This window comes from Drosophila biarmipes, chromosome 3R (genome assembly GCF_025231255.1).
Source record: "Drosophila biarmipes strain raj3 chromosome 3R, RU_DBia_V1.1, whole genome shotgun sequence".
NCBI classification, from domain to species: Eukaryota; Metazoa; Arthropoda; class Insecta; order Diptera; family Drosophilidae; genus Drosophila; species Drosophila biarmipes.
Window position 1 is genome coordinate 12,648,925 of NC_066616.1, and position 27,751 is coordinate 12,676,675.

General features: G+C 44.8%; 2 protein-coding genes and 1 long non-coding RNA gene across 19 annotated transcripts; 2 read left to right on the forward strand and 1 right to left on the reverse strand.

Annotated features, from left to right (window-relative positions):
• Window positions 1–2: 2 nt before the first annotated feature.
• LOC108031206 (G protein-activated inward rectifier potassium channel 3) lies at window positions 3–27,619 on the reverse strand. 17 transcript variants are annotated; one of them, XM_044091075.2, is made up of 5 exons: window positions 27,602–27,619; window positions 16,227–16,798; window positions 2,840–2,954; window positions 1,480–2,221; window positions 3–1,422 (listed from the first exon to the last, which is right to left on the reverse strand). In XM_044091075.2, exons 2-5 carry the CDS (start codon window positions 16,595–16,597, stop codon window positions 689–691), a joined length of 1,962 nt encoding a protein of 653 aa, XP_043947010.1. In that variant the 5' UTR covers window positions 16,598–16,798; window positions 27,602–27,619; the 3' UTR covers window positions 3–688. The 17 variants fall into 17 exon arrangements, with proteins under 17 accessions (XP_043947010.1, XP_050744826.1, XP_050744828.1 ...); XM_050888869.1 differs by lacking the exon at window positions 27,602–27,619 and adding an exon at window positions 18,678–18,758 and having other exon boundaries at window positions 16,227–16,675; XM_050888871.1 differs by lacking the exon at window positions 27,602–27,619 and adding an exon at window positions 18,678–18,758 and having other exon boundaries at window positions 1,480–2,200.
• On the forward strand, window positions 3,993–4,828 carry LOC127011561 (uncharacterized). The gene is made up of 2 exons (XR_007764616.1): window positions 3,993–4,105; window positions 4,160–4,828. It is a non-coding gene; the product is annotated as an uncharacterized LOC127011561 (long non-coding RNA).
• LOC108031301 (uncharacterized) lies at window positions 25,922–26,753 on the forward strand. The gene is made up of 2 exons (XM_017104544.3): window positions 25,922–26,088; window positions 26,147–26,753. The coding sequence occupies exons 1-2, from the start codon at window positions 25,978–25,980 to the stop codon at window positions 26,687–26,689; spliced, it is 654 nt and encodes a 217-aa protein (XP_016960033.1). The 5' UTR covers window positions 25,922–25,977; the 3' UTR covers window positions 26,690–26,753.
• Window positions 27,620–27,751: the final 132 nt, after the last annotated feature.

Genomic DNA, 27,751 nt, shown 5'->3' on the forward strand with positions numbered 1-27,751 from the left:
GGTTGGTTTTCTTCTTTTCATCTTAGGGTGTATTCTCCGTCTTTCATTTTCACAATCTGGGTGACGCTTAGAAGTAGAATTTATTTATAAATCATTCACATACTCATACAATTTTATTGTCCACTCATGATAATTGAAGCTCTTGTTTTTGAAACAGTTTGTTGGTTACAATTTACATTCTCTAGCCCAGTGGAAGTGGGTAATAATATTAAGCAATAATCGGGTAAAAGGGAATTCACAATTCCGTTGCGTCCTCGCATAAATTTCAAATTCATGTTTAGTGAGCCGTTTTAACATTTCTCTAGGGGTCTAAGTTGCAGCATTTTGGTTTTCGGGTCTCACATCTTACTTTGCGTTAATATCAGTTTGTAACTTAGCTATAGTAAATTCAATACAAGTAAAGCTAACAACGTGAATCATTCATCGGCCTAGCACATCACACATATACAATCGTTTCGGGGTTAGTGACGGGTGGGTGGCAATCAGATTGCCTCCACTTCAGCAGGAGGGGGTGGGGACTCTTGAGGGGTTCACAGCTGCAGCAGCTCTATGGCTATGACAGATGAGCTCTCAGTGGAATCTCGCTTAGCCTAGTTGAGTTAGAATTACAGTGGGAGCCTATGCTTAACTAGAATACAACGCCAGCTGAACTGACGCTTGGGGCGGGGAAGCCACTCAATTAATAATATCAACACATGGAATCGATGGGCAGCTGGTCCTGCTTGATGCTCAGGCGACGGGGGTTCGGCTTCTGCCGACCGCCACCGCCTCCTCCGCCAGAACCGGCCACAATGGTGATGCCTCCTCCGGGCCCGCTGGCCGCACTGCCTCCTCCGGTGAGCGTGCTCAGGCTGTTGTTGTTGCTGTAGTTGCTGCTGTTAATGGAATTGCCGGAGTTGGTCTTCTCGTTAATACTGGATAGGTTGGGGATGCTGGGCGCCGTCGTCGTGATGGTCAGACCGCCCATGGTGAACGAGGCGCCGTGCTTGTTGTTGTTCAGCGGCTCCAGCTCGCTGGCCAGCACGCCGTTGGGTATGGAATGGGAGCGTATCTGCAGGCGGCCCGAGTCCAGCGACTCGTCGCTCGCCGGATCCAGGTGATCCACCGAGGCGGCGGAGGCGATCCGCTGGATGAAGCTGGTCGAGAGCGTGCGATCCGCAAAGGGAGCGTTCACCCCACCCAGGCCGGGACAGCTTTTGGCGCTCTTCGTGTACTCCGACTTGAGCTCGTCCAGCTGCCTGGCGCTGCACAGCGGCGTGTCCACGTCGTAGGTGTTGTTGAACAACGTGTAGTCCACCTCGTACTCGCCGGTCTCCTTGCGGAAGGACACCACGTTCACAAAGCGGTGGCCCCACAGCACCTCCGAGGGCAGGTAGCTGCTCCTGGCCTGCGTGGTCATGCCCGTGGACTCGATGACGCCCTCTGCAATGGTTAATCCATTAGTTTACATCTCAGGAGAGTGTGTTAAGCCAAACTTACCCAGCATGACCACCACTTCGAAGCGCTCCTTCAGCATGTCGGAGGCGGAGAGCATGTACAGCGGACTGTTCCTGTCGATCTTGTGCACAATGGTCGTGGGCCAGATGAACATCAACCGATCCTCGCCCCCGTCGGCGCCTATGTGCAGCTCCTGCTGGTAGAAGGGTAGCACCTCGCCCTCCTTGGTCACCTTCTTGCGGATGATCTGGGCCCGCACATGGGCCTCGATGATGTGCGACTTGCGCATGTCGCCCACGCGGAACATCAGACAGGGCACTCCATCCCGGTGGCAGATGACCGCATTGCGGGAGAAGAGCAGCGTCTGGGCACGCTTCTTGGGGCGCGACAGCTTGGCGAACACAATGCCCACCATGAAGGCCTGGATGAAGACGCCCGTGATGCACTGGATGCACATGGTGAATATCGCCTCGGGACACTCCTCCGTCACATAGCGGTTACCGTAGCCAATGGTCGTCTGGGTTTCCACGGAGTACAGGAAGGCGGACATCATGTTGGAGACCTGCGTCACGCACACCGTGTGCGTCATGTTGGCCACCAGGTCGGCCGACTGGCGGGCGAGGGCGGTGTACTCCAGGTCGTTGTGCGCGTAGGCGATGATCCACCAGATGAAGCCGAAGAAGGCCCACGAGAAGACGAAGCTGGCGGCGAAGACGAGCAGCGTCCAGCGCCACTGAGCGTCCACCAGCGTGGTGAAAATGTCCTGGAACAGAAAACAGATACTCTGTAAGGTTTGAAATTATTATTATTATTATCACACACAGTTTACCAGGAATTACAAAGTGCTGTTTGGGTTAGCAATAGCTGCAAGAGCATTAGGATTAAGCTTTGGAAACAGATAGCTGGCATTAGTAGTCATTTATAAATGGAATTCATTTGCAATCAAGATATAAGATATCAAGAAATATAAGTTCAGTTGAAGATGATAATACCTTTTTTTGAAATACTCAAATGAAAATAGTTAAGTACTTTAAATTTTATATGGATTTTTTATACATTAATATTATGTATACTTTTAATGACTGCAATCATCGAAATAATCATAAACAACTAATAAATACTCATCATATAAGTCAGTCATAATTTTAATTTGAATGTCAACAAAATATTTATTTATTTTAGCTCCATATTGATATCTAAAGAAACCCAGAATTATGGAATTCCGCGGGAGGAGCACAAATCCATTTACATAATTGCCGGCGAAGTGTCGCGGCGGGCGTTATGCAAGCCCGCCAGAGGAGGCTAAATATAGCGCGGAAATCGAACGCAAGTGGGCCGCCGACTAGATATAGCCACGCACTGCCACGCCCCGCAACTCCCACCGCCCACCGCCCCCGCTCACCTGCAGATAGCGCCGCCGTCTCTTGGCCACATTGCCCTGCACAACGTTGCACTCGCCGTGCTTGAAGACCACACGTTTTCGCACACGCCGCGAGCTGAAGCGTGTCTGCCGGTACCTGAAAGGGAACCACAAGATATGGATGGGCACATTAGTATGGCGCGTAAATAGACGGATGTGATTTTTATAGCGCAGGGATTCGATTGCGGAGTCGGCTTTCAAATGCAGAACGGCTCTTATCTATTGCGGACGGATTTACACAACCTTCAAGCTGCCCACAAAGGCTGCAAATATTTGAGAAGTCTATTTGCATTTACGATAAGAGCTTCATATTTGCCAAGCTGTTTTGTGTCCGGACAACGTTTCCTTATCAGGCGGAAGCCTACAAGCTTAGAAATGCAGTTGGATTGACTAAGCTCATTTTACTTGTGAATGTTTTATAAGTAAAGTTATATTTAACCTGTATTACTCTCTTCAGCTATAAATAAATACGCCCACAACTGAATCACCATTAAAAAAATATATAAAATATAGCACGTGTTATGAAGAAAGACTCCGAAAGATGAGTACACTTTTCCAACCTTGTATGGTTTAGCTTTAAGACACACCCACTATATCTGTAGGAAGAAGAACTGAGGACAATGCACATAAGACAGCCGAGATTATAGCCGCCCTTTGTTCGCACTGATAAAGGATGGATGGCAACAACAGGAAGTCGAAAGACAAAACCCACTGACGTTTGTCTCCGCCGTTCTCACCGATAATACCAATGTGTAGCTATCGGCTTTGCGAGTATCTGATTAATTTACCAAATCATGGCTTGGAGCAAAATGCTTGAGAGGCACACTACAAACACCACACCGACATAGAGCAGCATGAGGAGCACTCGGCGATTATCAGTTCAAGTACCAGGGCTGCGCATCCACCTAGATCTCTTAGAAAATTGGGGTGTTATCAGTCATGAAACTAATCACAAATCACCACAGATTATTACTGTATCACTGGGATCACTATAGAAAGCCGGAGAACTCTTTATTTTTGATCCTACTAGTCCAGGATCACGTGATCATTAACTGCTGATACTGCGAGCACCAGGGACCCACTAGATCGCCAAGGGAAAGCTTTTTAGGGGACCGTAGTCAAGTCAGTACTGAGAGAAGTCTTTGAAAGTCGGGCTCGGATCGAAAGTAACCGTATTAATCGCAAACTGTAAGCACGCTCCCCGAGCAGCTGACTTCTGCAGTTTGCGCTTCACTTTGCCCTGCACTGGTATTTACATGCTCGTTTATATTTCGAATTCGTTTCATTTACACACTTTATCAGGCCCCTCTGCTTTGTGCACTGAAATCCGCTAGAATAATGCAAAAGTCCCCGCACGCACTGCCCATCGGGGAACTGAGCTTTGGGGCGACTATCAATGTTCCAAGTGGAGCTTGAGCAGATCGGCAGAGGTGGCGTCCGGTGGATTCGAGGGCCAGAGGTGGCGATAAGGAGGAACTAATGGCGTGGTGGAATCAAAAGCTGATTGAGTGCTTGGGACGAATGGATTCGGAATGGTCGTTTGTGCGGCATCAATCAATCCCTATAAGTAATATTCGTAAAAATGGTTTGGCAATAGTGGAAATTTCGAAAAACCCCTTTGTTTACTTCGAATATCTGTTATCGCTGAGATACTGATAAGATACATTTAAAGCTTGAAACTCAACCAATATATTACATGAACATATGTTACCAAGATTTCTTATTCAAAGAATTAACTTTTAACAATTGCGAAAATAAAGAAAAGTAGTTTACCCAAGCATGAGCATTTTGCGTTGGTAACCAAAATGAATAACATACTTCCACCATAGCGATAAGAAATCCAATTGAATCATTAAGTTTTTATAGTTGCTGATTAATAACATCTTGGGATTTGTGCTCAAGAAGTTTTGAATATGTCATCAAAATAAAAATACCACACTCCTATTTCAATCTTTATGAACCACTGTATCAGCACCATCAAAATTTTAATTATTTTTCACGCCAATTGATAAGAAATAAGATTGCTTAACACAATAAAGTTTGTGGCCCTGCAAAATACACCAAAAAAATCAATGGAAATCGCCGTATGCGTCATGGGCCTGATTGATACAACATGTACAATGTACAACCTCAAATCGATGAAACATAAACGTAAGAGAAATTCCCAGAACAATGATATCGCCCAGGCGAAACTCAATAAAGTTTCGTAGAAATCTCCGGGCGACAACGGAGCCATTAGAGTTCATTAGTTTAAATCTGATGTTTGGCTCATGCAAATAAACCGGCTCACACCGAGTGCCTCATTGTTATTGTTATTGTTTATAATCGTTTTTGTTTTTTTGGTTGCCAAATGCAATACCTGGGGGAAAACCGGTTGGCGCCGAAGGGGCGAAGTGAAACAAGTTCAATGGAACGGGCGACACAGGTGAACTAATGCGTCAACCCAGCTCCCGACTGCATGATATCAGCTGATATTTCAGATTCCACAGATAGGAAAGGCAGGCCAACAATGTTTTAAAACATTCAGGGGTTATCTGACGCCCAGAGGCCAGATAAGCGGTCCTTGGGTTATGGCCTGCAATTAAAGCTCAGCCTGTGAGATAATCGGGGCAATTGAAATAAAAACTTCAAAACAGAACTAACCTTGGGCAAGACGAACTCGGCAAGGTGGCGGGCTGGAGGTGCTGCCCCTTCAGTAGTATTTCAAATAGTATTTCAAACAGCATTTCGAACAGCACTTCAATCACCTGGCCAACGGCCAACAAATTGTTCAACGGGCTAGTGCATTTGGGCCATCTGGTGCGGGCACTACAAATCTATATATCGAAGGTGCAAATAGTTGACCATGGTCATGATCATAATCAGAACGGGTCGGCTGAGGCCGGGTAGCAGCGGCATTGACGTCATCGATCTGGCTCGGCACTTTTGTGGCCCAGAGGAAATGCATTCTGGGGAGTACTTTATGGCACCTCCTACATATTAGCCATTACAGATCGTACTCACAGACAGCGTGTTGCAATTGCCGCCCATAAGTCAAGCTGAGACAGCCAGACAATCTTACAGTACGTTTCGCAATCGTAAGGCGACTTGAATTCAAACTAATTCCGGGGGCCCCTCAACCCTAAACAGCAGTGATTCAATGTTTCCAGGTAATCCTTTAAACACTCTAAGTTGCCATAAGTCCTATACTATACGCTTATTTACCTTTGAGTCACCTTTACAAAACCCACTGTACCTGCACATTTCCTCATTGCTTTTGCCTTGCCAAAATCAAAATTAAAATGGCAAAAGTGAGGAGAATAATTATGAACCTGCATATGTGCGCCAAAAGTTGTCAACAGGCCACTTGGCCACTCGGCGAGATCGTGAACAGTTCTTGCCAAAGGCAAAACACAAAAGACGGGGGGAACAAAACATCCTTTCTTGGGCTTTATACAAACTTTGATCAAAAAGCGTATATATAGATCGGATATTGTGTGCATATATTTCAGCAGAGGTGGCTGTAGCGCTAATGGAAACGCCTTTCGGGGGAATATTTATGCCGTATTCGATTAAACATTATAAGACAGAAGACGCAGATATCTATGTGGATGTGGATATCTATGTACACTTGCACACATGTTCTTATGTACAGCACTGAGGTCCCAGCGAGTTCAGCTGCTTAAATAACCTTCAAGGGTGACTGGGTGAACGTAAGCCATTATGGAAGCACGTTAAGTTATGTAAAGTGATCTCTGGACTGCAGAGACCGATACATAAGATCTTGTGGATCCGGAATCGTGAATAGATTGTCAAGGAACATGGCTATGGGAAATGTAAGCCGGAGTTTTATGTAAGTACTTCTATAATTAATTGTACAATTACTCTATAGAAGCAAGCAAGAGCACTCAGTCTTTCTAATAATACAAGCTATTCAGGGTTCTTTCTTATAGCTTTTGCTGGACAAGATACTAATGGTTCCCGAAATTTCACGCTCACTTTGATAAACCACAGCTTGGGCTCCTAAGTGATGGCTCCCCTGATCGGCGACCGGTGATCGATCTTTTCTACTGAGATTTACCTGAGAAGCTCTTCGCGCCACGACTGCTCGCTGGAATGAGTGGCGCGGTAGACGATCATGGACAGCCGGCTGAAACTGCGCCGCAGCTCAGACATCTCGGGGCCCTTGATCGATTGTCCTGGGATCACAAGAGTGCTGGGCGAGCGAACAAGGCAATACTGTTGGTTGCGATTGAGTTGATGTACAATGAAGCGTGTGGGGGGTTTTTTGCTTGTTTTTGGCAAAAAACACAGAAAACGTTTTCTCTTGTTCTAGTTTGTCATTGTTATAAAAATAAAGCACAGGCAATGTTTCAGCAGAAGGCGACGACGAGCCGAGCAGCCCAGTAGATCACAGAAACGAGGTCTCAGCATTGCGAGGGAGTTCCTAAACAACTCTCAAACGGGGAAGCCACTTTTCACTGCGCCGGCTCCACGGTTAATTAGCTTGTGAAGCGCGTAGAATGTCACGCCTTTTGTTCTATTTTCATTGAGATATTTTTTGTGTTTTTTTATGGCTAACGTTTCGTGTCGGTTGTGTGTGAACTGCGCGATCGAACAACTTTTTGCCAACTGTCGGCGAGCAAATCGAAATGCGCCCTCGTCGCTGCAAACAAAATTCAGTGTTGATATTAGTCCCCGTACCGCTCCACCCCCGCCCCGCCCCCATCAATAATATATAATATACATGCTCTACGCTCACTGCCGGCGGGCCGAGCTGTTGTTTTTGGTGCTGGCCTGCCGCCTCATTTGCTCATTTCACCTAATTACACATGCATGTATGTCTGGTAGCTATAAACAATTGGAATGCCAGTTCCTATTTATCAGATACCGCGAGCACACACACGGCCACACGTGGCTATCTGCCTGCCTCGCTAGCGGTGTTTGCCCGCGATTGACACATGCCACACCTGATGGATCCCGGTGTTGTTCGCAACACCAATTGATCACATATTTGCCCCCTTGGAGCGGGAGTGGAAGTGGTCCGGGGGCCAGGGCCCTGCTAGTATTGTGCGTCAGTTATATGCATGGAATTGTCTTTCCTACTCTGCGATTTAATTTTGAAACGCAGAAGCGACAGATCGCCAGTGCCAGCTATATGTGGCCCGTAGAATATGCTCTGACTTATCCCCCTTGAACCGGTTCGGGCTGCCATTGCCGCCGCCTCGCACTTTGCTGATTCAAAAATAGCCAGAATTTCCCGCATGGGAAATACCAATAGAGATCGTTCGAAAGTTGAATGAACCAATTTTGGGTTGGAACACTTCGCTGTCCTCGAGTGCTCACTGTAGTCTATCTAATCTTGGCCAAAAAAGAACCCAGATAAAGGAAGCTCGCTGACCAAGGCAGGAAAGAGCCCGTCTGAGCCAATAAGACCCATGAGTAATTCCTTACAGCGAAGGAGCGACGACTAAGATTTCCCAAAACAACTGCCACCTGTTATCAACCCATATCCAGCGACGTCAAGGCTGTGACGCATTTGTAGCCAACTGTAGATATCGGTGTAAAGATACACAGTCTTATAAATGTGCCCGCACTTATATGGCGGCGATAACTATGACTAAACGTTTGACAGTCCAAAGGCGGCGTGGTTATTTTTGGTGGCAAGTAGTCAGCAAAAGATTCCACAAACTTATGAGAAGATCATAAACGCAAAGGTGACTTGGTGGGGCACAGAGATAGGAGCAGCCTTGAGAAGGTTCACTGTCCTAGCCTCTCGTTTTTATAAATCCAATGTTTGCTAGAAGTACTCAAAAACTTCCAACTAAACAGTATAATCTTGGTACAGTCTGGAAATTTAAACATTTTAATAGACTATAAATGCGTAAATAAATAAATCGTTTCTGATCAATCAGCCTTACTGGTATAACAATATTCTCGTGCCTCGCAACAGATCGCTAATCGTTTATAAGCCCCATTATCTGCGGAATTATTCCGGCCAAATCCTAAACGAAAACATTAAATTTAGAGCCTGCAGAGGTATTATTAGCCGCAGTCACGATGGTGTCACGATCGTGTGTCTTGGGTAAACCAGAGCAAACAAATTGAGCAACCAATTAGCACGTCTATTTATCAACCACAATTCGTTAAGATACTGCCGCCGCTGGCGTCTAGTAAGTTTCCACCTTGAATTGCGATCTCAATTAGTGTGCAAATAAAGAAATTAGGCTCTCCTTTCGCTGCCCCCGCCCTCGGTAAATGCCGAACAGATGTCTCAGTGCAAATATTAGCGCAAAAATGCGAAACAGCGGATATTTGCTCATGAAGTTATCGGTGAAATGTTCATCATTAACTGGAAAAGTATCGGATGCGGTGGGGAATATGAGTTTGTCGCTGTCTGTCATGATCGGCAAGCGTGTCCGAGGTGAGTCATCCAGCACATCTCGAGATACAGCCAAGCCGAACTCAAAGCCACAACCTGGATTCCAGGTGCTAATTCGCGGAGAGGCCCTGGGCCCCCTTATCGTTTGCGATTTCGTTTATCTGGCGTAATCGTGGCCCGCGGCGGCACACTTGTAAATAATGCCAAGAAGAGTACACGAGAAATAAACTGGGCAAATATCGTGGCCATGTGACAAACGGGCCGTCTTGTCAGCAGGTTTTGCGCAAGAGGTTTCCCAAGAAATCCCAAAAAGAGGCTAGAAACGATGAGCATGCGCCGCTTGTTAAGCCAACGATTACACGCTTTCTGCATCCCAAAAATGCCCGGTGTACAGTCTGCGCAAAAGGTGCGACGACCACCGGCTCTTGGCGCTGGAAAGTGGCTTTTATTGTTGAAAGTTCCCAAATTGGTGGAACATTTATGGCCAATTTATGGCATTGAGGTGAACTGCAAGGCTGCCGACTTTTACTTTTACTCGGAAACGCAGTTTTCTAAATGGCCTACTTGTCTTTCATTGCAAAGGCATTTGCGTAATAATGACCTCAAGCAAACGATTAACCAACGTAAGTGCAGTGATAACAAAATGGCTTGTAATAATACTTTTCGTAATATTTACACCTATCACACTTATCTCTTCGAAGGTAATTTTAATTAATATTTAATCAAACAGAATTTGAGGATCGCTAAGCCCCGACCTCCTTCGCGGTAACACCTGAAATCCCCAGATAAGCAAATTGCTGATATATTTTTAATGCTGTTTATCTTTGGCGGTTAAGACCTAATAGTCATGAATTTCGGCCAGCACAAATAGACCGCAAGCTTTATAAATCGAGCAAACAAAGGAGCGTGCAGCGAACTCGAACATCTTAAGGTTTTAACCAGGTACAAATCCTTTGGCAAGCCCAGATTGCTTTTTTTTTGTCGTCTGTGGCATATCGCCAAATTGGTAAACAAATGCACGTTAAGCATTTCTACCGGCCTCCAATTTATTCATAAAGGTAAGTGCCGGCATTTAAATTCCGCTGGCGAAACGCACACGGAAAGAAAAATTGCTTAGAGGTAATGATCTGTCTGTCATACAAGATCATACGACAGACTTTCAGTTACTTATCATTGAACATTTAAAAAAAATATTATTATATGTTCTTAAGGTTGCTAGAAAATCATCGAACTGGGATGATATAAGGGATACATCATATAAGATGAGTTTCCTCATCAAACATTTTAATATAATATTAAATTACACCGAAAGATCAATTACCAAAACACAGTGATATAGCCCCATTTCTAGTCTTCTTTTTTTCCTGTGTAGATGGGTGCGAGGGGGACAGGGTCAGCCGGCTTCCTGTGCGAGGGAGAGCGAGGAAGAGAGCTCCCTGCGTGGGATCACCAGCACATGTGCCACTCTTATATGCCGACAGCAGCAGCTGATGCAGCATTTAATTATAAGAGCTCGGTTGCCATGCCGTGCTCATTATATACGCCTTTGTTTTGCTTTATTTTGCTTTTTTGGCTGTACCGTACTCTGTATGCCTTGTATATTATGCCTTATATATTCGCATACATAGCACCCATGCTGCAACTCATTCGCATGTGGATGCGTCGCCTTGCTCTCTGTCACAAGTTCACCCCGCTGCCGAGTTCAATGCAAACAAACTAGTTTGGCTGCCACTTGTTGTGTTTCTCTTGCGGCGGCAAGCACGTGCTGCTTCTTCTCGTCTTTCAGACAATGCAATTGGAAACCTGTCCACAAGCCACATGTTAAATGAAACCGTTTAGCCAACACTTTACACGGCGGCGAAGTTTTGTATCTTTGAGATACTTTTGAGGAGAAACTGTATATGAGTCACCAATCTGAATTCGGAACATTCCTCATCGCTTCTACTATAGTAGGTAATTACCTTCGCTTGATGGGAATAACCCTAATTGTTTTAATCTACTTTATTAAATTTTTAATTGAAAGCAAACGTTTTTACTGAAAGGATGGAAGTTTTAATGCGTTTTTTACGAAGCTAGCTTTCTCCCATTTTCTCCCTCTGTGTTTTTCACTTTACATGCTGGGAGTTACTAATATTTTGAGCCTCCATGATTAAACTTTGGAAGGTCTCGTATATATTTTCTTCAATTTTTAGTTTGTAAAAAAAGGTGTTAGAGGATGTAAAAAAAATGTTTTGTATCTGCAAACCTATAGGTTGTTATGGTAGTTTCTAAGTGTGCTTTGGTGAGTGTGCTGCGCCACTACCAACTTACTCGTACATGGCATCCACGAGATCGCGCTCCCAGGTCATCAGGCGCTTCATTATGGCCGCAAGGTATTTCGTGGTGTCGAAGTGACGGACTCAAGGATGGGGATCTGGGTCTTCGGGACTGTGCACGCGCTGCTGCGTTGTGTAACTCGTATGAGGCTGTGTAAATTTCTGCTGCTTCTGCCGCGACTGGGCGCTCTCTGTTTTGTTTTTATGCGGCGGCGAGGCGATGGCGATGGCAGCGGCAACAGCGGCGTCGGCAGAAATGTTGGGCTGACAGCTCCTCCACACGGCGAAAGCAACACAAACAAAGGCTCGCGGCAACCTTGGCTGCAGTTGTTGTTGCTACAATATTATTTATAATTTTGCCATTTTGTTGCAGTTGCAGTTGTTGTATTGCAATTATAACGATTGAAAGCAAAAGATTCGAGCACTTTTCAGATTAACTTTAATACTGTTGACGGAGCGGATGACGTTATCGTTGGATAAACTCTCGGATGCGTGTGTGTGTGTGTGTACTGTGAGGCAGGTTTCGGTTGTGGTTTCTGCGTTAGCAAACTTTTTTATGTATTTTCGATAACTTTCTGCGGCGCGTTTTGCTCCCTTCGGCTTTATTTTGTGGCTCTTTATCACAAATGCGTTCTTTTCGTGGTGGGAAAGGCGAAAATGGTTTTTATTTTGAAGTAAACGAAGGCGAGCATAATTTTTAGTTATTTTTCATTTATTTTGCGGGCTAATGGGTGGCACTTGCGGCTAACGGTAGGCGGTAAGCAATAACAGACTGCTTGTAACGGTGTCTCTTTAGCTCTTAGCACTGAGCAGTGTGGTGGCACGAATGCGCTTAAATAGCTCTCTCGGGGATCTTGCCACGGACGAGAGAGACGCGGAGCACGCGGCCAGGGTGAGCGAGCAAGAGCGCGGCGCAGGTGTGCAACTTTCTGCGAAGACGGCTGAACTCAAACTGAAGCGTTCGGTTGACAGCTTTGTTGCTTTTTATTATTTTCGGTCTAAAGTGGAAGACGCGATAGCAGCCGGGCAGCCAGGCGAAGCAGCAGAGCAGCGGCCGAGGCAGCGGCAGAGGCAGAGGCAAAAGCACAAACAAACGCAGAGTGACAACAGCAGCGGCGTGTTGCTAAAATCACACATACGCCCGGCTGGCAGGCACTCTCGAGCATGAAATACAACAGCTGATAAATTCAGCTCACTTCTTGCGCGGCGAGAGATTAGGGGAAGGAGCTGAGGAGAGAGAGCGGCAAAGCAGAAGAGAGGAAGGCGGAGAGGTAGGAGGAAGAGGGAGCACGGCAGGAAGAACTCTCCTTCTGCACTGAGAGAATATGTTACTAATCCCTATTTAAAACGTTGATTTACTCAGTGCAGTAATAAGAGCTCTACTCCTCTCTTCTCTTAAGCATGCTGTTAAATCATGGCCTTAAATCCCCATAAACTGTTTACACACACTCAATTAAAATTCCCCAATTTAAGCATCTCATTCACCGCACTTTTCCCTCTCTGTCCCCTTTAATTCGCCCCTAAATCAAATGTTTAACTCTCCGAATTCGCCGCCAGCCCATAAACAGTTACATCGCCGTGACAGTCGATCGTTTTCATAAATCGCCGGAGACAAAAGATACTTAAAAAGCACACTCGCAGGTCGGAAACCGGCGGGGAGGGGACAATCAAGCTCAAAGATTTTCGCCAATTAACGCGCATATAACTCAATTTATAACTGCAGTTTCATTAGTGCCGCGAATGCCGACATGTGTGTAAATATTTGTGCATGCCAGCGAGCTGCCGTGTGTGAGTGTGTGCACACTATCCACAGTGTGCGATAATCAAGTCGGGCACGTCTGCTTATTCAATCGCCATTCGTTAGGTGATTAGCGGCCCTCGGAAGAGACTCCGTATCTCCGGTCCCCAGAAATAGCCGCCGCAGTGCATGTGACTCCTGACGAACATCCCGTGGGAGTTACGTTTGCATTGCGACAAATTTACAGTGGCCTCTCGATCGCCCTGATACCTGGTATCAGCGATACGTCTTTGCACACGACCAGAACCTCCAGCCGTTCTATTTCCAGTACTCCCTGTAATCAGCTGACGGACCCATGGACAGATGGCTTAAACCCTCAAACGCACTTCTGCTCTTCCCAGTTAAGCTGGGGGATCAAATTATATCAAGTTAGAATGGCATAGGCTCGTATCTCTTCCTTGTATTCCTTGTTAGACATAAGTCTTAAGTCCGAAAGATACGTTTTTGCGGAAAACTCCTAGTGGTTTCTATTTCTGATAGCAGTTCTGTGTAATCACATGATGTTCAAGTCAAAAGATAGATCAATCAGTCAATCATACCATCTTTCTTTTAAAAAACTTTCAGATAAAAGGTCCTCAAAGTGTATTTTAAGTAGCACTTCATATATTCTAAGATTTAATAACTTTTTATTTAAAGGCTGACATCTGATTGAAATGTTCACCGCAAGTTAAAGATTATTTTACTTCCCTATCTAATGAGATAGTTAATTGCATGTGACAAACCTTATAGATATCTTCTTCCAGGAAGCTCTTGAAATCACATGACTGATTTTAATTTATATGAAGGACTTTATTGCGGATAGAATTCTTCAAAGTATTCTCAATATCTTCAAACTTAAGCATGTAATAATGCTGACTTATTACAGAGTAACTTGTTAATAGTAAACTACAGAGACGTCCCACTACCTAAATGTTAAGACGCGCAGACCTTTAGCTAATGTTACTATTTACAATTGCCAGTAAAACGATTAAGCGATTCCAGTTCTTTCCGTAGATCAATTACAGCGTGTTGGCGATAATTGCCCGTTCGATCTTGCCCGGCCCACTGCCAAGTGGCCACAATCAGCGGGTCGTTGAGCGGTGATTCCGCGGCTACTTATCGATCGGATCTGTCATAATAAAAATAATTAATTTCGCCGAATCGTGAGCAATCGGCCAGAGGCGCTCGGACAGGCTCGAGTGGCGCTCGATCGACGGCGCCCGCGCAAATATTGGCCCAATCAATTGTCGGCGGAAATGAGGCAAAATATCAATCATACGCACCGAGGGCCACGGGCAAAGATTGCGCTCCGCGGAAGAAAGTGTGTCGAATGCGCCGCAGGGCTCTCGCTTGTATCGCCATCGAAAGCACTCAGGGGCTATTTATAGCAGGTGTCCGCGGGCAGAAAGCATAATTCTCGGCATCCACATAGGAAATCCCCACGGATTCGCGCATTCTCGACTCTGGCATTCGGCCAATCGAAAGGCGAGTGCGAGCGACGGCGGCCCACCGGGCAGTTAACACGTTTTTAATTAACTTATGGGCAAGTGAATTAGTGGATTGCCAAACCGAAATCGAGAATTCGAGGCTCCGAGGCGCATTATGCAAATTTATGTCAAGGCAGGGGCAGGTGCAAGTCGTTGACTCTCGGTGCCCAGTACTCAGAACGCAGCACTCAGTGCCCAGTACCTGGTTCTCGGATTTTTGGATCTCTGGGAGAACGTTCTCATGAGCAGACTGGAGTTGCCGCGGCATGAGTGCTCGGCAATCGGTAAACAAACACGCGTAATGTCAGGGGCGTTCGTTTGGGCACGGGCAGAACCTCACACAAGACGCAGAGCCGCAGAAAACGAGGCTCTGTTCCCAATTAAGGCAGCCTGTATCTGTATCTGAAACTGTATCTGAGTCCGCATCGCCCGCTGAGCCAGAAGCAACAGGCGGAAATAATATTTAATTGTCCACCCACTGTCGGCGCTCAAATCAAAATAATTCAATTTTGTCATTTCAGGCAATCAAGTCAAAAGGTTTATCTCGCTCTAGTGACTCGATTCTCGGGGCTCTGTTCTCGGCTTCCATTCCCCATTCTCCATTCTCGGTTCTCCGTTCTGAGTGCGACCAACTGACCAACAGACGTCACCTCCATTTGCATATCAAAGTAACCTACAAGTCGCGGCTATCAATGGACGGGCATTCGCTTGACAAAAAGCCAAGAGAACAAGCACCACAGAATCCAGTCAGGGGAAGTGCACCGAATGCTGTTTGTTTACCGACAACACATTGCCATCGAGGTGTGTGGGGGCTTGGATTGCTGGATACATTTGTATATGACTGCATGACTGCGGGTTCTTGGAAACTTCCACAAAATGCTGCGATTTTTATGGACATACATTTGAGTTATTTACAAATACTACTATTTAAGCTAATTTGTTTGGTTTTGCAGAGCGCAACTAAGAACTTCTTAGATGCTGTTACGCAACGCACACACGAATATATAGTGAGCTATTAAATCCTAGTTCTCAGAATATGTAATTCCTTATTTTTATGAAAAAATTACAATTATTCAAATGTTTAAAAAATAAGCAGACAAATGTAAGTTGACTTTAAATGGTAAATATTGATCGTTTAAGTACGCCTTACAATTATAACCGTCTAACATGTGAAACGGCTGAGTTAATAGTTCGCTAATAGAGTTGGCTAATAATAACAACTATCCATCAATATTGGTTCGAAAATAGCGAGAACACAATATTGATTTAAAAATAGCAAGGAGACAATAATGCCCTCTTTCTGCGATAGCTTTGAAATGAAAGAAACAACCTTGTTCCCCAAAACCGCAAGCAACAGGGCGTATGAGTAATGGCACGTTACTCATACGCCGGGTTGGCCAAGACATCAGAGAGATCTTATCTCACTCACCTGGTAAGTGGACCGGGGGACTCGCTGACGGCCTTGATGGATCGCCGGATCTGCCGGTGGAAGCTGCCCAAGATGGACTCCTTGCGGGAGAGTTGCGTTCCACTGCCGCTGGACTCGCCACCGGTGGAGTTGATGTTGGAGGCGTAGGTGGAGGTGCGCTTGTAGATCTCCTCCGGACACACGGCCCCCTGCTCCAAGGCAACCCCCGGACTGGTGGCTGCCACCAGCTGGTCCACATTGAGGGGCGTGGTCTCCTTGGAATCGTTGCTGCCCATCTTGACTATGATGGCCTTGTCCTTCTCCTCGGGCAGCAGCTTCGCCCAGGCGTTCTCGCCCACTAGCTCCGATTTATCCACTATCATTTTTGGCATTGACTAGTTACGTCTAATAGTCTAATTAAACTGGCTGCACTGCGGTATCTTTGGTATATGTCCTCGAGTTGTCGCCGACTTTAAGGGAAAGCAATCGTTATAAGGGGAAATTGGAGTAGCTATTGAGGGCGCGTTTCTTTTGCGGTCTACAGCGGTCCGAGCCAATCATCGATGATTCTTTGCTGGCGGCCACGTTGTTATCTGCAACCGAAATGGAACGCGAATGCGGATTAAACATCAGTTTACGTGCACATATTTGGGTATCTAACATCTGGAGGCAGTCCTGGACATTGTCACACCGCCCACACTCATTATTAAGTTTGCACTTTTCATCGATTTTCGACTGCCGCCTCCCGCTTTCAATCTTTTTAACACACTTAACAAACTCCTAAAGTTCGTTTCATTTTGTGGTTAGAGAATTCGTGATTTCTACTTCACAAACTGCGGTTTTTAGTTTATTGTCGCTATCATTCCGCCTGGTGGTGCTCGTCTCGACTCATCTCGAACAACTGGCAGATCTATGAAATATTTGCTACAGCTATGCTATAATGGGTGGATCTCCCAGTCAGAAATGTATCTATAGATTTCAGGATTTCAATGGAATATTTTGTGTATGGGGGGTTTATGACGGACTGTCTTGTAAGCCCACATAAACTTTATGGATGTGTTAGGTTGATGTCAAAAATTATAATATAAATACTCATCATTTTGCTAATAATCGCTTATCGGACTCAAATAAACAACACAAATTTATTAATATACTACAAATACGCAATATGTTTATCGTAACTTTCGTTGTCGAAGTGTTTGGCTAATAAAGTTGTATTATTAGTGGAATTTTCGAAAATTATAAGTGCATTATTTCTTTAGACAACTGTGAAAATGTTAAAGAACACTTAACATTTTATTATTTTCTAACTTGTTTTTGATTAATTTTTATTAGCAACAGATTTATTATTTACACAAATAAACAATAACCACCGAATAACAAATGTCTTTACGTGATCAGCCTTTTCTTAGTTTTCTAATAAAATAGACTAGGAAATGATTGTAGAAGTTTTCTTCACATTTTCCTTTTTATATTTTTTCGAACACATAAAAAACAGAATATCATTTCAGAACAAAATATTCATTAAATCTTGGAAGTTAAAAATTTTAACTTGAAATTCAAAATGTTAAATGACACATTTGAAGCCAATCAGCTTCAAAAGTTTTATTCACAGTTTTATTAACCCTAAGCACCTGCAAATTCTGACTCATCTTAGGGTTAAATTAAAATGTATTTCACTGATTTTTGCACTGAATGTCCTGCTGTTTCGCGCTGGGTTTTCCCACTGCGCTCTGATATTTATAGATCAATTTTTGGCTTGCAATATTTCGGATAAATAAATATTTCCAAAATACCCTGCCTGGTGTATTGTTTATGGAGCTCCAACCGGGGGAGATGACGACCACAGCTTATGCTCACTATAAAATGTACGAGCGATAATTTGTTGCATGTTTTTGTTGGAATATTTCCATAATTTCATATTTAAGCGCTGAGCTTTTTTATGCAAATTAAGTGCCGTCAACATTTTATTTTGGGGTTCTCTCGTGCGAGGTGCGAGAGACCATAAACGGGAAACACGTAAAATAATAACAGTGGCGCAGGGCTGACAGGCCGTTTTCACTCGAGAGTTTCCCCAGAAATTTGGGATACAATTCTCGCTATATTTCGAAACAATACCCACGCAATTACTGGGTTCCTCTGGGCTTTCGTTCTGGTGATTGCCGAGTTTACGCGAATTCCCTGTGTTATCACGCTCGAAACGCCCGCGACTTTCGTTCGAAACTTGGAAATTTCGAACTGCCAACCGCGAACCGCGCGATTTTCAAAGTGGACCTGCTGTGGACGAGACGAGTTGGAGACTGGCGATTTATTTTGCTTTGATTTGGATTTCGGTCTTATTTCGCTTTTCTGCCGCTGCTTTGCTTTTGCTGCTCTGCTCTGCTCGCGCACGCACGCGCAGAACGTGGGAACAAGAGTGCGAGAGGGACGGCCGGTGGGCGGTGGGGGCGGCAGGTGAGGAAGAGCTATTACCGTTTGTTTTAACTTAAATGTTTTTACTTTTTGATTGTTTTTTGTTTTGCGCCACCGTTGTGAACGAGCGGCGTTCGCAAATTGACTTGGCGCTCAAGTGCGCGTTGCCTGTTTTATTATCCAAAGGCGAGCAGCAACAACGGACGCCGCAGCAGCAGCCGCCGCAGCAGCAGCCGCAGCAGCAACAACGACAGCAAGCGCGACCGGTAGCGTCATCTAGCACACATAATTTTTTTTTATCGAGTTGGCCAAACGAGGCGTCGCTGCTGCGTCGGCGTTGGCTTCGCAGTTGCTGGGGCTTTGTTGCTGCCTCTGTGCCTTTGCTTTGCTTTACAGCGTTGCCAAATCTGTCATGAGGTCGCCGGCTGCGCTGCCGCCGCGCTGCTGACTAACAGATGTTGGCGCCATGTGACAGCCGGCAGAAGTTCCAGGGAGAAAGCGCTGGGAGGGGGAGGCGGGAAGGAGAAGGAGAGGGGAGAAGGAGAGCCGCAACAGGTGGAAAATCCTTTAAAGCACAGAGAGCATTAAAGATGTCTGCCTGGCAGGAAGTGCGCAAAAGCAAAAGGAGATTCCAATCGATAACAGGCCGTACCGTGAATTTCTCAAGGGGGTAATAGATCAGATACATAGATAGATAGACACATGGTTGGGTAAACATTGTATCTTTTGAGTTATTATTATTTGTTATGTTTGTTATTATTATTTTGTATATTTTTATTTATTTATATTCCATTTCATTAAATACCATTCCGCTTAAAGCACATGTTCAATCCCCTTTAGATAGCCCCTGCTTGCTGCCAATCAATCAAAAGTCAGTATCGTACATTGACAACTATGGTTGCTACCAGGCTAACCCCCCACAGGAAAGTTCTTCGTGATATATTGTCCAGTGATAAAGCAATGTCAGTTGATAGTGTCGCCCACAATTTGCATCATAAATCTTTCATCTTTGCCAGCTCTTGGCTCCGCTGCCGCTTGCAGTGGGTTTCCACCCCATTCGCTGCATTAAGCACTTTGTAAGGTTAGGGAAAATTAATTAACTAAGATAATAAATAAATCTTACAGCTGGGATGAAACTGAATTCACAATTTATAATATATTGGAGTTAATAACAATTTGGGCTAAGTTTGTTAAGACAATATGTTTAAAATTGTAAACTTTTCTGATTCTTAGGATAGATAGATTTACATCCTGCGATTTATTCATTTCCCCTTTTTCCCTTCCCAAACCAAGACAATTCCCACCCAAATATAAGATATTGCCTTTTCCTGTAAAACTGCTTGGGTTTTCCCCAGTTTTTTTTGCTTTCCTCGAGTGCTAGCATCTGTAGCTGAGCAGAGCGAGTGCAAACACAATCAGCGCAAAGTGCAAGGTGTCACATGCCCACAGTTCGTATGAATAGAAATGGAAATAGCCCGTGAATCATTGTGTATTCACTGGCCCAACTATCCAAGTGCTCCCTGCAAAGCGGCCATTACGGTAAATGGGTAATTGAATAGGTGTCCGGAGAATCACGTTTGCAATTTCGGAAGAGTGGAATACAATAAGTTGCTTAGTTTAGCCCCTAGAACGGCGATTGCGCCCCTATAGTATTTGATTTACGACCAATTTTTGTTAATCGCGCTTACACAGCACGTGGCACAGATCATTAACGTCGTGCGGTAAACAAAACGCGAGTTCGCAATAATAATGAGTTTCGTTATTGCAAGTAGGAACAAAACACATAAAGCGCAACACTTTAGATAACAATTATTACGAAATGTTGTTGTCTAGGGGTTGCTTTTGAAGTAGCCTTTAAAAGTGCTTTATATGATTTAATAGCTTTCTGCAGTGAAATGTTGTATTTATTATCTCCTTGTACTTAAATTTTCATATGAAGGAGCAAATTATTCAATTTTCCGTAAATGCATTGACCACCTCTGACGTCAATGGCTGATATATTTACCCCAAAATTCATGCACACTCGCTTATGTAGAACCGAATCCCACACATTATTTATTTGTTGGCATGCCACTGAAACTGGACCGACTAATAACTGGCGCATTGCGGTGAATAAGTGCTCAATTGTCTTAGACATAAATCTTGTTATACAATTGCGAGGAAAGGGTACACATCTCAGCCGGAAAATCAGTATTTCATGTGGCTGTGTGGGAGGGCAAAGAACACGAACCAGTTTCAAGTGTGCCAATTAGGTATGCCAGCTCAAGTCTTAACTCCCCCAAGACCTCTGCCACATGTGCCTTAGTGACATGCGCTAAAGTGGAGAACGCGTTGCGTGCACAGGGAAAAACAAGGCATCATCAAAGTCATGGATATAGGAAAAGAAATATCTAAAAAGCATACCATTGAGCAGAGGAATGATAAAATGTGGGGCAATAATAACTACTAATAAAAATTTAATAGTTTTAGTGGCACAATATTAGGAAAAATAAAATTTATCTATTGAAGTGCAATTCATCATTAAATATGTAAACAAAAAAATATCTTTAAGTGGTTGATATAATTTTGATAAATTAAAGTAGCAATAGTATTTAGAACTCAGGTAACACTTTAACGCCTTATGACTTCACAACTAACATAACTCTTATTTTCTCCTGTGTAATTATTTAGATTGAAGCGTAGGGCTGGCAACCTCAGTGGTTTAGAAACCATTTGCATCTCTTCTCGCCAAGGTCATGGCTAAAGGGCGGGGAATTCATAAGCTGTTGTTTGGGGAATCGCTCTCGAGCGAAGCCATCAGCCGAATTGAATTATTTGCATGAGCGGAGGCAAACACACGTGGCTGGCACACGTGGTGAGCTCGAGGATAATGCAGCCAGCCATCGGGTTTAAAGTAATCCCCTGCCACGAGCCACCAGGTTTCCATGCTGCGTTGTGTGGCACTCTGTAATTTCCCTTCAACGGCCAAGAAGTGTGGCATACTTTCGACGACCCAGTTGCGGGGACCATTTGCGGCTATTTTTAGCCCGCTTGCAGGTGAATTTAGGCCTTGGCTAACAAGTGCCTCTGGCCAATAAATAAGTACGGGCACGTACAGCGGATCTGCCTGATTAGGGAGGTGGGTCTGGGGTGGCTGGGTGAGCGCCACCTGAGCGTCCTGCGAAGCCAACGCATGTCAATGTCATTGCGTGCCCGGCATGGAAATGGGGGAGCGGCAGGGGCAAGGGTCGGCCCGCTGACGTCCTCCGATGACCTCTGGCCGGCCAGTGAACCCGGGCCTGCACGACACGGCGCACCACAAAAGTGGGCCATTTGCATGCCAACCTGGCCGGCAGTGGTGACCTAGGATGCGTTTCGATCCCCAAAGAAAATCCTTCTGCACTCGGAACGTGCCGCAGCTGCAAGGAAGCCACACAAGGCTCACCTCGGCCAGGAATAAATAAATGTGTATAAATAGTACTCACTCAAGCAGGCAACTAGCATGCTCCATAGACCCAAGATTTATTGGGCAAACAGAAGACAGAGCCTTCAAAATTAATTGCACACAAGAATTCGTGATGAATTCCATGTGGGGAAACACGAGTCGGAGCTAATAAATGCCTTTGTAGAAAGAGACTTGCTTACTTATTTTATAAATAACTTCAGTTAAAGGATATTATGTCTGCAAGAATTTGAGAATTGGCCTAATCGTTATTATTTACATACATAGGTTTGAAAATATAAAGCAAAATAATTATATTACTTCGAGAACATACTTTAACTACAGTGTAAAATCAAAAAGTTAAAACAAAGTTGTAAGATCTTGAGATTGTAAACGTTCCTATCAGGCAATATTTCTAGAAAAAGTACATAAAGCAACGAGTCAGATTACAAAAGAACCCTTGGACACTTTCGTTTATTGCCCTTGGTTCTTCAAAGGAATACTCGAGTCTCAAGTCTTTCCTGCCGATATCAGCTGATATTGTGTGACGTTAATGGCCAGCGCCGTAAGTCCGCCAGCTGTCCCTAGTTAGCTGCCCCAGCGCCTAATCCAAACTTATCTGGAGTGTGCAATTTCCCCTTGTGACTTAACGGTCACTCTAATGTTAATGAGCCACCCAGTCGAGGTATTAAGATCTCGGGCCGCTTTTACGATGGTAAATATGCAAAATACTACGTATCCTCAGCCTGAGCGCCTATTCCGCCGAAGTTCAAACACGAATGGATATTATCAGCTCAAACAAGGGGATAAACTCAGGAAATACCCCGGTGGTTATGACATCGACGGTGCTCTGGCTTAAGGCGAACTGTCGTAAGGAACCGGGAGACATCTGATGGCTCCCCTGTCACGCTGGTCAACAAAGCTATCCATAAATTCAGCCTCGCGACCGCCCCTATCAGTATCTGTATCTGGAGCAGTATCTTGGCTGTATCTGTATCTGTGCCTGCACCTGTACTCCAATCTGGATCTTCGCTGGCGCATGACTACTGTTGACTCAGCGCGACTTTTCGCTGACGGATTCGTGCGCAAATATTAGCCACGATTTACCACAGTTGACATTGACTTATCTTTTGCAAGGGGGCTCCAGAACTATGGATTTCCAGGCCGTGACTCGGGGCACACTAGATTTGTTTGGTCAGGTCTAGACATTAAACTGCGACTGTTTGGTCTGATTTATCTAGAAGAGGCTTCTATAAGTCAGGAACTATGCTACCCGGATGACTAACACCAAATATTAGAACTAGATGTGCCATAAATAAAATGGAAAACCAAATATTTAGATGGCGAACAAAGCTAAATAGGTATCATAAATGTATTTATTTTTTATGCTCAACCACCTTTGAATACAATAATACAGTGTTCCACTCTTCACCTTAAGTTAGCCTAATGCCAGGCTATTCGTTATCCCCTACAGTATTTAATTAAGTTAGTACTTCTTATTTATAGCCTTGGTATTTGATGTGCTCAGCTGTCTCTCGCAGGAAGTTGAGCCCGGCAGCGTTTTCTATTACCTCCCCGGCTCATTAACGCACTCATTAGGAGGCCATTCAGTCCTGTTGTTTTACGGCCCACTCTGACCCCGGACTGAGAACAAAGGCAATCATCCATCACATGTCACCGAAGTTATTTCGGGCTCCTCACTTGACCGTGTTTTTCCAGAGAAAAGCAAAAGATTTTCCAGGGTCAGGCGCAGAGGTCAGCAAGTAGTTTGGAGCCGCATTCGGTTCAAAGTTGAGCGCTCCCCGAGTGGCAATAAATTTGTGTTGATTGCCCGAAATCCGACCTACGGCAACATCCGAAGGATACGTGTGATGCTGGAGAGCGAAAAGAGCATTCAACTCACCCCGAGTTATTGACCGGCGCTCCTGGCTGATGGATGTGGATTGTAAGTGAGCGAAAGTCCCTTTAAATCCCCGGCTCAACGGTTCCCTTGTATGCAAATCGGATAATGGTTAATGGAGCGCCGAACAGCTGAATTACTGTATCAACACTGGGCACAGCCTTCGAGAGCTGCCCAGGGGCACTTCTGAGAAAAGTCCCCTTTCAAGCGGCTTTTAATTGGAAATCGATGGCCGTCCGCTTGCCCGGCCACGCTTCGAGGGGGAAAACTTTCCGCTGCACTCAAAGGAAACCAATAAAACCTGGTCAACTCTCAAGTGACGGTCAACGTGTTTTCCAAGGTTACTGCCAGTGGCTCTTTGAGAACCAGAGAGGGGGAGACTGCAGTCAAGGTCAGTGGGGCTGTGCGGGTGGTGGGTTGCCTGGGTGGGTGGTTATACGGGTGGTTAGGTGGCACAGCCAGGCAAACAAAAAGGACGCCAACGGGAAGCGGATGCCCAGACAGGGCAATTACCATAATTGCCTTGCACATATGCGTACCAGTTAGCTGCAAAGCCCCCTGAGCAGTAACGTATGCACAAGTGAAGCAGCTTCGGTTCAAGGACACTCTTCGAGTCGAACCGGAAGGATCTGAATTCCGGGGTGCCGCGGCGGGAGTTGAATTGCAAATAGTTCGCCATTAGCCGTCGTGCAATTTGCATGAGCAGCTTCCCCAATTAGTGGCTGCTCGAGACCCGCTTTTCAACCTGTCGAAACTGTTTCGGCATATTGACCCAATCCGCATATGAACTTGGCATAATTCTAATTATTCTCATTATTCTCGCGCCTTTCCCGCTGCTCGCAGCTGTTGGCCATTTGGATGGGGGCCAGTTTTCTGGCGGACCATAAAGTATGGCTAGAAAAAGAGCCAAACAGTCTATTTCTGGGGATGCGTGCTGGCCCTTGGCAACGGCATCAAACTGAAAACCAAAACACAAACATGGCGACCCCTTTGGGCGATAATGAAAAGGAAGTATTTATAGAATTTCGAAAGTACCCAGCTTGCTCAAACCGATAAGGGAGGATTGTAAAAAATTAGCATGACTCACAAAAATATGAACCACACAGTTTTGGATAAGCTCATTCATCATTCTCCCTTTCTGATCGTTTTTAGCCCAAATCCAGTAGCCAACGTTGCGTATGAATAACGTACTGAGATAAGATTATTAATTTAAGGCGAAGCCAACGTCAAAGGTGTATGCTAATTCCAGCTAATCTTTGTGCTCATTAAATGCTGATAAACACTAAATACCTTTCCCTTGAATAACGTACTTATAAGTGGAATTCAAAAGGATGTAGGTGCTTCAAGAAAAATTTGTCAAAAGATACTAAACATCTATATATCTACCTTCTTGCGGATCCCTTAAAATAGCCCTACTAAAATGCACCACATTTGATAACTAATTTATAAACAATTGACAAAGGAGTCGGGAATGTCACTGGAATTTAAGACCACTGATTTGCAGTATCCTGGGTTTACTCATGACTTTCGCTGGGGAACACCCGATCCCCTTGGAGTCAGCTGACCCAGAAGTAATCTCCGGCCATAAATCGAGGGCGCGGTCTGCGAGTCGAGTGTGTCTATAAAAATCACGACGTTGATTTGGGAACTTTATCGGTCAGGCAGCCCCATAGATTGCGGACTGTACTGTGCTCTCCGGATTCCTCCGTCTGGCCAATTACACCTATCTAATCTGTGCCAGTTCTTTTTCTGGCTACTGGGGCGGTTAAGTTAAGACTAATTACTATACAGCCATGTCGCGCGGTCATGCGACCAGATATTTCTGCCTCGCGCGGTGGCAATCTTTATGCGCTGCTAAAATTGGATGTTTGCTGTTCATAATATAGTATATAAGATACTTTCTATTGTTAGCAGGGGGTCTCTGATAATTCCTTTTAGTACTTTTAACAACTTACAACTCACATCCCAAGGATTTATCACAGTTCCATCGAAATAGGCCTTGCATTTACAATAACAGCTAGAATTCAATCTAAGGAAAGATGTTTGCTAAGCTGCGCAAGATTTATCCTGGTGAAAAGACGGTTAGACCGTCTCCAGAACCCTGTTGCTCCAGGGACTTGAACCATTTGGAAAAAGACTTGTCCCAGAAGGTCAGCAGATTGAAAGGCATACCATTTATCGAACTTAAACTACCAGATTCCTCTCCAGAAAAGACGTGCTGAGTATCTCTTGGATCGCATGCAGCAGCTGCTGCTCTTCCTGGCCGTCTTCCTCTTTTTCCCCGTGGTGATCTTCACCAGCTTCAAGTTCTTGGTTATGGTTCCCCTCTATGGTGACAGCGATACGAATGTGGCCATTGGCTCCGCAGTCGCCACGGTGATAGTGATGCATGTCCTGGTCACGGGATACATCCTGCGCCTGATCTTCGTGCAGGAGTTCCCGCGCATGGAGAAGCTGGAGCTGTGGACCGAGTGGGAGGTCCTCATCCCGACGCAGACCCAGGGACACGGCCCCGTGTTCATCGTCATGCTGCTGATGTCCTACTGCTCCCTGATACTCGGCTTTCCCATAGCCACCTTCTTTGCCCTCAAGTTTGTGGTGCTCAAGAGCTTCGCCCACATCGATGCCGACATTATTTCGGCCATCTGCACCGTGGTGGCAGTGCATGCAGCAGTTGGCTTTTATATCTACAGAGCCATCTACACGAAAAGTGCTAAGAGTAGTCGCGAGGGCATAAGGACATCCCTGTGATAGGTCTCTGAAGACTCATTTGATTATCCAATTTAAATTCTTAAATATAGCAATGAAAAGCCAATGCATTCTTTTCCAACAATGGTTCTATTTATAGCTTAAACACTTCCTGCATTCGTCACGAGTCTGGCAAATGTACATATTTACCCCCATTGCTTCCGTGGAAATGTTTTCGCCATTGGGAAAAACATTTCCCACGCGATGATTTGAGTTTTTTTTGGGTGAAAGTTGCCTGTGTTGGAACGCATTTCAGCTGTCACTTGTCCATCGGTACATGATGGCTTGGCTTGAGCTCCTTGACGGGCATATGACCAGGGATTTCAGCCGGGGACAAAGAACAACGGCAGCCTAAGACCTTTCGCATGGAAAGTTTGGCGGAGTGACGAGCCCCCGACATGACAACTGCCAGCATTAAATTGCTAAAAAAAATTGCGTTATTTATTGCCCATATCGGCTGGTTTCTGTCAGCTGGCAAGACCGTCTAAATATTTTGACTACTGCGCCATAGGAAAATAACAGGTGGCACTCGTGACTAGGCACTCGACAATGACCTGAAAACTATTTGGGGAAATGGGGAAATCCACCAAAACTTATTGACCCCGAGGCATGCATAGATTTAAATTTAGAAACGAAACATATGAATAGAAAGTGATTGATACTTTAAGAACTTGGCAGTCAATCATATAATATTCACTTGAAATATTCAAATTCAAATATTAATTTTAATTTTATTTGAACAACAGTGGTTGGAACAACAAAACTAATTATTTTGTCAAATAATATATATGTATATTTAAGATTATAAAATTGTAAATAAAAATTGTAAAAATAATAAATTTAACGGGGAATTCCTTATTCAAACATAAAGGTCGCCAGCTATTTGAATAGCTCAACATTCTGTGTTTTTCTTACCACATTTTCAACTTTAGAAACACGCGAGATTCGTTGTGACAGCTTCATATTTCATCTGCCAGTCTGAATTAGGTATGTTTGATGATAACCGAAAGTGAGGACTTGTCTTTGTCCGCATTGACACCCCTGCGATGGGCAATTAAACGGCTC